Source organism: Engystomops pustulosus, unplaced genomic scaffold (genome assembly GCF_040894005.1).
Source record: "Engystomops pustulosus unplaced genomic scaffold, aEngPut4.maternal MAT_SCAFFOLD_255, whole genome shotgun sequence".
Taxonomy (NCBI): Eukaryota; Metazoa; Chordata; class Amphibia; order Anura; family Leptodactylidae; genus Engystomops; species Engystomops pustulosus.
The window spans coordinates 21,208-33,134 of NW_027285134.1; the positions used below are offsets into that span (position 1 = coordinate 21,208).

The 11,927-nt window shown below is 55.3% G+C and overlaps 1 protein-coding gene across 1 annotated transcript; it reads left to right on the forward strand.

Annotated features, from left to right (window-relative positions):
- Nucleotides 1-329: 329 nt before the first annotated feature.
- Nucleotides 330-10,761, forward strand: LOC140110339 (rhombotin-1). Its single transcript, XM_072132177.1, has 3 exons — nt 330-560; nt 2,704-2,829; nt 10,397-10,761. The coding sequence occupies exons 1-3, from the start codon at nt 355-357 to the stop codon at nt 10,494-10,496; spliced, it is 432 nt and encodes a 143-aa protein (XP_071988278.1). The 5' UTR covers nt 330-354; the 3' UTR covers nt 10,497-10,761.
- Nucleotides 10,762-11,927: the final 1,166 nt, after the last annotated feature.

An 11,927-nucleotide genomic window follows, 5' to 3' on the forward strand; every position in this document is an offset into this window, starting at 1 on the left:
GGGTGGGGGAGGCTCCATCTCCATTACAGGCGGAGGGGGGGGTGGGGGAGGCTCCATCTCCATTACAGGCGGAGGGGGGGTGGGGGAGGCTCCATCTCCATTACAGGCGGAGGGGGGGTGGGGGAGGCTCCATCTCCATTACAGGCGGAGGGGGGGGGTGGGGGGGCTCCATCTCCATTACAGGCGGAGGGGGGGTGGGGGAGGCGCTGGGCAATGTATTTATTATTGAGACAATGTTTATTATTGAGATGTTTTGGTTACAATGTGGGGCGTGGCCAGGGCGTCACTGGGGGTGTGGCTTAGGGGAGTCTTTCTGTGTGTGACGTGTCCCTCTCCTGTCCCCTAGGAGTGCCCATGCTCTCAGTGCAGCCCAAAGGGAAACAGAAAGGCTGCGCCGGCTGCAACCGCAAGATCAAGGACCGCTACCTGCTGAAGGCGCTGGACAAGTACTGGCACGAGGACTGCCTCAAGTGCGCCTGCTGCGACTGCCGCCTGGGGGAGGTGGGGTCCACCCTGTACACCAAGGCCAACCTCATCCTGTGCCGCAGAGACTACCTGAGGTGAGGACCTGCAGGGGCGGGGCTGTGACTACCTATCACACAGGATGTACAGGCAGGGGGCGGGGCTGTGACTACCTATCACACAGGATATACAGGCAGGGGGCGGGGCTGTGACTACCTATCACACAGGATGTACAGGCAGGGGGCGGGGCATCACACAGGATATACAGGCAGGGGGCGGGGATGTGACTACCATCACACAGGATGTACAGGCAGGGGGCGGGGCTGTGACTACCTCTCACACAGGATATACAGGCAGGGGGCGGGGCTGTGACTACCTCTCACACAGGATATACAGGCAGGGGGCGGGGCTGTGACTACCTCTCACACAGGATATACAGGAAGGGGGCGGGGCTGTAACTACCTCTCACACAGGATATACAGGCAGGGGGCAGGGCTGTAACTACCTCTCACACAGGATATACAGGCAGGGGGCGGGGCTGTGACTACCTCTCACACAGGATATACAGGCAGGGGGCGGGGCTGTGACCACCTCTCACACAGGATATACAGGCAGGGGGCGGGGCTGTGACCACCTCTCACACAGGATATACAGGCAGGGGGCGGGGCTGTGACTACCCCTCTCACAGGATATACAGGCAGGGGGCGGGGCTGTGACTACCCCTCACACAGGATATACAGGCAGGGGGCGGGGCTGTGACTACCCCTCACACAGGATATACAGGCAGGGGGCGGGGCTGTGACTACCCCTCACACAGGATATACAGGCGGGGGGCAGGGCTGTGACTACCTCTCACACAGGATATACAGGCAGGGGGCGGGCTGTGACTACCTCTCACACAGGATATACAGGCAGGGGGCGGGGCTGTGACTACCTCTCACACAGGATATACAGGCAGGGGGCGGGGCTGTGACTACCTCACACAGGATATACAGGCAGGGGGCGGGGCTGTGACTACCTCACACAGGATATACAGGCAGGGGGCGGGGCTGTGACTACCTCTCACACAGGATGTACAGGCAGGGGGCGGGGCTGTGACTACCTCTCACACAGGATATACAGGCAGGGGGCGGGGCTGTGACTACCATCACACAGGATATACAGGCAGGGGGCGGGGCTGTGACTACCTCTCACACAGGATATACAGGCAGGGGGCGGGGCTGTGACTACCTCTCACACAGGATATACAGGCAGGGGGCGGGGCTGTGACTACCTCTCACACAGGATATACAGGCAGGGGGCGGGGCTGTGACTACCTCACACAGGATATACAGGCAGGGGGCGGGGCTGTGACTACCTCTCACACAGGATATACAGGCAGGGGCGGGGCTGTGACTACCTCTCACACAGGATATACAGGCAGGGGCGGGGCTGTGACCACCTCTCACACAGGATATACAGGCAGGGGGTGGGGCTGTGACTACCTCTCACACAGGATATACAGGCAGGGGGCGGGGCTGTGACTACCTCTCACACAGGATATACAGGCAGGGGGCGGGGCTGTGACCACCTCTCACACAGGATATACAGGCAGGGGGCGGGGCTGTGACTACCTCTCACACAGGATATACAGGCAGGGGGCGGGGCTGTGACTACCTCTCACACAGGATATACAGGCAGGGGGCGGGGCTGTGACTACCTCACACAGGATATACAGGCAGGGGGCGGGGCTGTGACTACCTCTCACACAGGATATACAGGCAGGGGGCGGGGCTGTGACTACCTCTCACACAGGATATACAGGCAGGGGGCAGGGCTGTGACTACCTCTCACACAGGATATACAGGCAGGGGGCGGGGCTGTGACTACCTCACACAGGATATACAGGCAGGGGGGGGGGCTGTGACTACCTCACACAGGATATACAGGCAGGGGGCGGGGCTGTGACTACCTCTCCTAATCACAATGCTCTCCCCCCTGTAATAACAGGACTGCCCCAAGTAGTCACTGCTTCTCCCCCAGTGGTCATACGGTCCTGCCTCCATGTTGTAGTTTCACAGGCTGTTACACTGTCTCCCCCTCTCTAGTGTAACCTCACACCATGCGCTCCAGCACAGTGTAATGAATGTAGGATGGAGTCTGATGGGAGATTTCCTTTAACAGTCTAATGACAAGACACAGATGTGTGTGTGCAGCTTTGGGTGTGACTAAGGTGACCCCTCCCCCTTGTCTCCTCCGCAGGTTGTTCGGGACCACAGGAAACTGTGCAGCGTGTAGTAAACTCATCCCGGCCTTCGAGATGGTGATGCGCGCGAGAGAGAACGTCTATCACCTGGACTGCTTCGCCTGCCAGCTCTGCAACCAGAGGTGAGGCACCGCAGAGCATCTCTACTCATCTGCAGAGCATCACTCCTCCACCTCCTGACAGATAACCCGTCACCCATCTGCAGAACATCACCACTTACAGAGTGATATATACTGCAGACTATTACACCACTTACCGCTCTGCAGAGCATCACTCCTCCTCCACCTGACAGATAACCCGTCACCCATCTGCAGAACATCACCACTTACAGAGTGATATATACTGCAGACTATTACACCACTTACCGCTCTGCAGAGCATCACTCCTCCTCCACCTGACAGATAACCCGTCACCCATCTGCAGAACATCACCCATTTACCTCTTAACACTTACATAGTGATATATTCTGCAGATCATTTCACAACCCAACCCTCTGCAGAGCATTGCTCTGCCCTTGTACCCCCAGACAGGCACATAATGATATACCCTCACCGCCCCCTTTATTAGGTGCACCATGCTAGTAACGGGTTGGACCCCCTTTTGCCTTCAGAACTTCCTCAATTCTTGGTGGCATAGATACAACAAGGTGCTGGAAGCTCCTCAGAGATTTTGCTCCATAGTGACATGATGGCATCACACAGTTGCCGCAGATTTGTCGGCTGCACATCCATGATGCCAATCTCCCGTTCCACCACATCCCAAAGATGCTCTATTGGATTGAGATCTGGTGACTGTGGAGCCATTTGTGTCCAGTGACCTCATTGTCATGTTCCAGAAACCAGTCTGAGATGCTTCCAGCTTTATGACATGGGGCATTATCCTGCTGAAAGTAGCCATCAGATGTTACAGGGTACATTGTGCTCATAAAGGGATGGACATGGGCAGCAACAATACTCAGCTAGGCTGTGGCGTTACCAAGGGGCCCGAAGACACCATGACACCAGCACCACCAGCCTGACCCGCTGATACAAGGCAGGATGGATCCATGACACCACCACCACCAGCCTGACCCGGTGATACAAGGCAGGATGGATCCATGACACCACCACCACCAGCCTGAGCCGCTGATACAAGGCAGGATGGATCCATGACACCACCACCACCAGCCTGAGCCGCTGATACAAGGCAGGATGGATCCATGACACCACCACCACCAGCCTGACCCGCTGATACAAGGCAGGATGGATCCATGACACCACCACCACCAGCCTGACCCGCTGATACAAGGCAGGATGGATCCATGACACCACCACCACCAGCCTGAGCCGCTGATACAAGGCAGGATGGATCCATGACACCACCACCAGCCTGACCCGCTGATACAAGGCAGGATGGATCCATGACACCAGCACCACCAGCCTGACCCGCTGATACAAGGCAGGATGGATCCATGACACCACCACCACCAGCCTGAGCCGCTGATACAAGGCAGGATGGATCCATGACACCAGCACCACCAGCCTGACCCGCTGATACAAGGCAGGATGGATCCATGACACCACCAGCACCACCAGCCTGACCCGCTGATACAAGGCAGGATGGATCCATGACACCACCACCACCAGCCTGACCCGCTGATACAAGGCAGGATGGATCCATGACACCACCACCACCAGCCTGACCCGCTGATACAAGGCAGGATGGATCCATGACACCACCAGCACCAGCCTGACCCGCTGATACAAGGCAGGATGGATCCATGACACCACCACCACCAGCCTGAGCCGCTGATACAAGGCAGGATGGATCCATGACACCACCACCACCAGCCTGAGCCGCTGATACAAGGCAGGATGGATCCATGACACCACCACCACCAGCCTGACCCGCTGATACAAGGCAGGATGGATCCATGACACCACCAGCACCAGCCTGACTCGCTGATACAAGGCAGGATGGATCCATGACACCACCACCACCAGCCTGAGCCGCTGATACAAGGCAGGATGGATCCATGACACCACCACCACCAGCCTGAGCCGCTGATACAAGGCAGGATGGATCCATGACACCAGCACCACCAGCCTGACCCGCTGATACAAGGCAGGATGGATCCATGACACCACCACCACTAGCCTGACCCGCTGATACAAGGCAGGATGGATCCATGACACCACCACCACCAGCCTGACCCGCTGATACAAGGCAGGATGGATCCATGACACCACCACCACCAGCCTGACCCGCTGATACAAGGCAGGATGGATCCATGACACCACCACCACCAGCCTGACCCGCTGATACAAGGCAGGATGGATCCATGACACCACCACCACCAGCCTGACCCGCTGATACAAGGCAGGATGGATCCATGACACCACCACCACCAGCCTGACCCGCTGATACAAGGCAGGATGGATCCATGACACCAGCACCACCAGCCTGACCCGCTGATACAAGGCAGGATGGATCCATGACACCACCACCACCAGCCTGACCCGCTGATACAAGGCAGGATGGATCCATGACACCAGCACCACCAGCCTGAGCCGCTGATACAAGGCAGGATGGATCCATGACACCAGCACCACCAGCCTGAGCCGCTGATACAAGGCAGGATGGATCCATGACACCAGCACCACCAGCCTGACCCGCTGATACAAGGCAGGATGGATCCATGACACCACCACCACCAGCCTGACCCGCTGATACAAGGCAGGATGGATCCATGACACCAGCACCACCAGCCTGAGCCGCTGATACAAGGCAGGATGGATCCATGACACCACCACCACCAGCCTGACCCGCTGATACAAGGCAGGATGGATCCATGACACCACCACCACCAGCCTGACCCGCTGATACAAGGCAGGATGGATCCATGACACCAGCACCACCAGCCTGAGCCGCTGATACAAGGCAGGATGGATCCATGACACCACCACCACCAGCCTGACCCGCTGATACAAGGCAGGAGGGATCCATGACACCACCACCACCAGCCTGAGCCACTGATACAAGGCAGGATGGATCCATGACACCACCACCACCAGCCTGAGCCGCTGATACAAGGCAGGATGGATCCATGACACCACCACCACCAGCCTGACCCGCTGATACAAGGCAGGATGGATCCATGACACCACCACCACCAGCCTGAGCCGCTGATACAAGGCAGGATGGATCCATGACACCACCACCACCAGCCTGACCCGCTGATACAAGGCAGGATGGATCCATGGCACCACCAGCACCAGCCTGACCCGCTGATACAAGGCAGGATGGATCCATGACACCACCACCACCAGCCTGAGCCGCTGATACAAGGCAGGATGGATCCATGACACCACCACCACCAGCCTGACCCGCTGATACAAGGCAGGATGGATCCATGACACCACCACCACCAGCCTGACCCGCTGATACAAGGCAGGATGGATCCATGACACCACCACCACCAGCCTGACCCGCTGATACAAGGCAGGATGGATCCATGACACCAGCACCACCAGCCTGACCCGCTGATACAAGGCAGGATGGATCCATGACACCACCACCACCAGCCTGACCCGCTGATACAAGGCAGGATGGATCCATGACACCAGCACCACCAGCCTGAGCCGCTGATACAAGGCAGGATGGATCCATGACACCACCAGCACCAGCCTGACCCGCTGATACAAGGCAGGATGGATCCATGACACCAGCACCACCAGCCTGACCCGCTGATACAAGGCAGGATGGATCCATGACACCAGCACCACCAGCCTGACCCGCTGATACAAGGCAGGATGGATCCATGACACCACCACCACCAGCCTGACCCGCTGATACAAGGCAGGATGGATCCATGACACCACCACCACCAGCCTGACCCGCTGATACAAGGCAGGATGGATCCATGACACCAGCACCACCAGCCTGAGCCGCTGATACAAGGCAGGATGGATCCATGACACCACCACCACCAGCCTGACCCGCTGATACAAGGCAGGATGGATCCATGACACCAGCACCACCAGCCTGACCCGCTGATACAAGGCAGGATGGATCCATGACACCACCACCACCAGCCTGAGCCGCTGATACAAGGCAGGATGGATCCATGACACCACCACCACCAGCCTGACCCGCTGATACAAGGCAGGATGGATCCATGACACCACCACCACCAGCCTGACCGCTGATACAAGGCAGGATGGATCCATGACACCACCACCACCAGCCTGACCCGCTGATACAAGGCAGGATGGATCCATGACACCACCACCACCAGCCTGACCCGCTGATACAAGGCAGGATGGATCCATGACACCACCACCACCAGCCTGACCCGCTGATACAAGGCAGGATGGATCCATGACACCACCACCACCAGCCTGACCCGCTGATACAAGGCAGGATGGATCCATGACACCACCACCACCAGCCTGACCCGCTGATACAAGGCAGGATGGATCCATGACACCACCACCAGCCTGACCCGCTGATACAAGGCAGGATGGATCCATGACACCAGCACCACCAGCCTGACCCGCTGATACAAGGCAGGATGGATCCATGACACCACCACCACCAGCCTGAGCCGCTGATACAAGGCAGGATGGATCCATGACACCACCACCACCAGCCTGACCCGCTGATACAAGGCAGGATGGATCCATGACACCACCACCACCAGCCTGACCCGCTGATACAAGGCAGGATGGATCCATGACACCACCACCACCAGCCTGACCCGCTGATACAAGGCAGGATGGATCCATGACACCACCACCACCAGCCTGACCCACTGATACAAGGCAGGATGGATCCATGACACCACCAGCACCAGCCTGACCCGCTGATACAAGGCAGGATGGATCCATGACACCACCACCACCAGCCTGACCCGCTGATACAAGGCAGGATGGATCCATGACACCACCACCACCAGCCTGACCCGCTGATACAAGGCAGGATGGATCCATGACACCAGCACCACCAGCCTGAGCCGCTGATACAAGGCAGGATGGATCCATGCTTTCATGTTGTTGACACCAAATTCTGACCCTACCATCCGAATGTCGCAGCAGAAATCGAGACTCATCAGACCAGGCAACATTTTTCCAATCTTCTACTGTCCAATTTCGATGAGCTTGTGCAAATTGTAGCCTCAGTTTCCTGTTCTTAGCTGAAAGGAGTGGCACCCGGTGTGGTCTTCTGCTGCTGTAGCCCATCTGCCTCAGAGTTGGACGTACTGTGCGTTCAGAGATGCTCTTCTGCCTACCTTGGGTGTAACGGGTGGCGATTTGAGTCACTGTTTCCTTTCTATCAGCTCGAACCAGTCTGCCCATTCTCCTCTGACCTCTGGCATCAACAAGGCATTTCCGCCCACAGAACTGCCGCTCACTGGATGTTTTTTCTTTTTCGGACCATTCTCTGTAAACCCTAGAGATGGTTGTGCGTGAAAATCCCAGTAGATCAGCAGTTTCTGAAATACTCAGACCAGCCCTTCTGGCACAAACAACCATGCCACGTTCACAGGCCACAAATCACCTTTCTTCCCCATACTGATGCTCGGGAGAACTGCAGGAGATTGTCCTGACCATGTCTACATGCCTAAATGCACTGAGCTGCCGCCATGTGATTGGCTGATTAGAAATTAAGTGTTAACGAGCAGTTGGACAGGTGGACCTAATAAAGTGGCCACTGAGTGTATATACTGCAGGTTATTGCACCACTGACCTCTCTGCAGAGCATTGCTCTGCCCCTGGACAGGTACATAATGATATATACTGCAGGATATTACACCACTGACCCCTCTGCAGAGCATTGCTCTGCCTCTCTACCCCCGGACAGGTACATAATGATGTATACTGCAGGATATTACACCACTGACCCCTCTGCAGAGCATTGCTCTGCCTCTCTACCCCCGGACAGGTACATAATGATATATACTGCAGACCATTACACCACTGACCCCTCTGCAGAGCATTGCTCTGCACCTCTACCCCCGGACAGGTACATAATGATATATACTGCAGGATATTACACCACTGACCCCTCTGCAGAGCATTGCTCTGCCTCTCTACCCCCAGACAGGTAGATTATGCTATATACTGCAGACCATTACACCACTGACCCCTCTGCAGAGCATTGCTCTGCACCTCTACCCCAGGACAGGTACATAATGATATATACTGCAGACCATTACACCACTGACCCCTCTGCAGAGCATTGCTCTGCACCTCTACCCCAGGACAGGTACATAATGATATATACTGCAGACCATTACACCACTAGTAATTGAAACATGAACACATACCCTGAGCTGTGAGAGGGGGGTTATTCACTGACAGGAGGCAGAGATGTTACCGCTATTCCCGCCATGTGTCCAGCAGCGCGGCCCAGTGCCGGACTCTCCGCAGTGCACACAGCGCCATCTAGTGGCCGAGCGCGGCATCCACAATGCAAGATACAAGAAGCGTGTGAGGTAACACTGCTGCCAATCAGAGCGGATCTTTCATTGTATGAACCGCTGTGGGAAAATGAAAGCTCAGCTGTGATTGGTTGCCAAGAGTAACTAGAAGGAATCTGCTACCGGACACTTCCGATAAAATGTTTCCATTTCACTGAACGATTCCAAATCAAACATTTCACTTCCGGATTGAAGGCTCCTTAAAGGGTGGGCTCCATTAAGGTGTGCACTAATTAAAGGGGTGGGCTTCATAAAAGGGGTGGGCTTCATAAAAGGGGTGGGCTCCTTAAAGGGGTGGGCTCCTTAAAGGGGTGAGATAATTAAAAAGGTGGGATCATTAAAGGGGTGAGATTATTAAAGGGGTGGGATCATTAAAGGGAACCTACCACCACAAATCTACCTATTAAGGTAGATTGGGTGGTAGGTGGATCAATGGGACGTGAGGATAGCCCTTTTAAGGGCTAATCCTCACGTCCCCACACTTTTTTGTTAACTTTTATTAGACATATATTCAAATTTAGTTATGCGGCTACTGGGGCGTGGAGTAGCCGCATCTGAGGTTACACGAGGCGGCTACTCCACGCCCCGGTAGCCTCTTTACCCCTCCTATTCACCCATTTTCGGCGCGCAGCTCCGCGTAGCTGCACGTCCTCGTCCGGCGATCCTGCCGTCTGCGCATGTGCAGAAGAGCAGGCCCGTGCCTGCGCGGTCACTGCTCCGAAACAGGCGCGGATCTGCTCTTCTACACATGCGCAGACGGCAAGATCGCCGGACGAGGGCGCGCAGCTACGCGGAGCTGCGCGCCGAAGATGGGTGAGTAGGAGGGGAAAAGAGGCTACCGGGGCGTGGAGTAGCCGCCTCGTGTAACCTCAGATGCGGCTACTCCACGCCCCAGTAGCCGCATAAGTAAATTTGAATATATGTCTAATAAAAGTTAACAAAAAAGTGTGGGGACGTGAGGATTAGCCCTTAAAAGGGCTATCCTCACGTCCCATTGATCCACCTACCACCCAATCTACATTTATAGGTAGATTTGTGGTGGTAGGTTCCCTTTAAAGGGGTGACGTCATTGAAGACAGAATAGAGGATGGGTATCAGGTTACTGGGGTCACGTGGGACCCCCTCCACCAGCCATTCATCTCCATATTGTGTATAGCGGAGGAGATGCCTTTAAGGTGAGGACCCCTGTGTCATTTCCCGGACTGACTCCCGTTTTCCGTATTTTGCAGATTTTGCGTTGGAGACAAGTTTTTTCTTAAGAACAATATGATCTTGTGTCAGATGGACTATGAGGAGGGGCAGCTGAACGGGAGCTTCGAGACCCAATAACGGAGCCTGCAATATGCCCCTCCCCCAGGACTGCGCACCATGTAGTCAACCCCGCCCCCAGTACAACACAAAACCAAGTTGCAATCTTCGATGTGCGGTTGTGTGTTGCTGAGCGCTGCATTCGCCTGTTTCTTTGTGGGACTCGGGGGGCCGGGGGGCCGGGGGGATCTGTACAGTCTGTTTTCTGTATATAAACTGGAACATTTATTTTATGAAAATGTTATGACATTTTATTACTGGTGTGAAATTAAAGATTATGAATGTTTACTGCGTCTGTGCTCCGCGTTACACTGCACCATCCCGAGCAGAGGGAAGGGGCACAGCAGTGTGAGGACTCCCCCAGTGCAACCCTGCTATACAAATCCATGTGTCACCGTCCTGCTACTACCATCAGGATCCACATCTCCACAGACACAGTACATAACACTGCACAGAGCACAGAGCACAGCAGTGTGAGGTCTGATTACACATCTCACCAGGGACAATACATAACACTGCACAGAGCACAGCAGTGTGAGGTCTGATTACACATCTCTGCAGGGACAGTACATAACACTGGCTGCAGAGAGCACAGAGCACAGCAGTGTGAGGTCTGATTACACATCTCTCCAGGGACAGTACATAACACTGGCTGCAGAGAGCACAGAGCACAGCAGTGTGAGGTCTGATTACACATCTCTCCAGGGACAATACATAACACTGGCTGCAGAGAGCACAGAGCACAGCAGTGTGAGGTCTGATTACACATCTCCCCAGGGACAGTACATAACACTGGCTGCAGAGAGCACAGAGCACAGCAGTGTGAGGTCTAAATACACATCTCTCCAGGGACAATACATAACACTGGCTGCAGAGAGCACAGAGCACAGCAGTGTGAGGTCTGATGACACATCTCTCCAGGGACACTACATAACACTGGCTGCAGAGAGCACAGAGCACAGCAGTGTGAGGTCTGATTACACATCTCTCCAGGGACAGTGCATAACACTGGCTGCAGAGAGCACAGAGCACAGCAGTGTGAGGTCTGATTACACATCTCTCCAGGGACAGTACATAACACTGGCTGCAGAGAGCACAGAGCACAGCAGTGTGAGGTCTGATTACACCTCTCCAGAGACAATACATAACACTGGCTGCAGAGAGCACAGAGCACAGCAGTGTGAGGTCTGATTACACATCTCTCCAAGGACAATACATAACACTGGCTGCAGAGAGCACAGAGCACAGCAGTGTGAGGTCTGATTACACATCTCTCCAGGGACAATACATAACACTGGTTGCAGAGAGCACAGAGCACAGCAGTGTGAGGTCTGATTACACATCTCCCCAGGGACAATACATAACACTGGCTGCAGAGAGCACAGAGCACAGCAGTGTGAGGTATGATTACACATCTCTCCAGGGACAGTACATAACACTAGCTACAGAGAG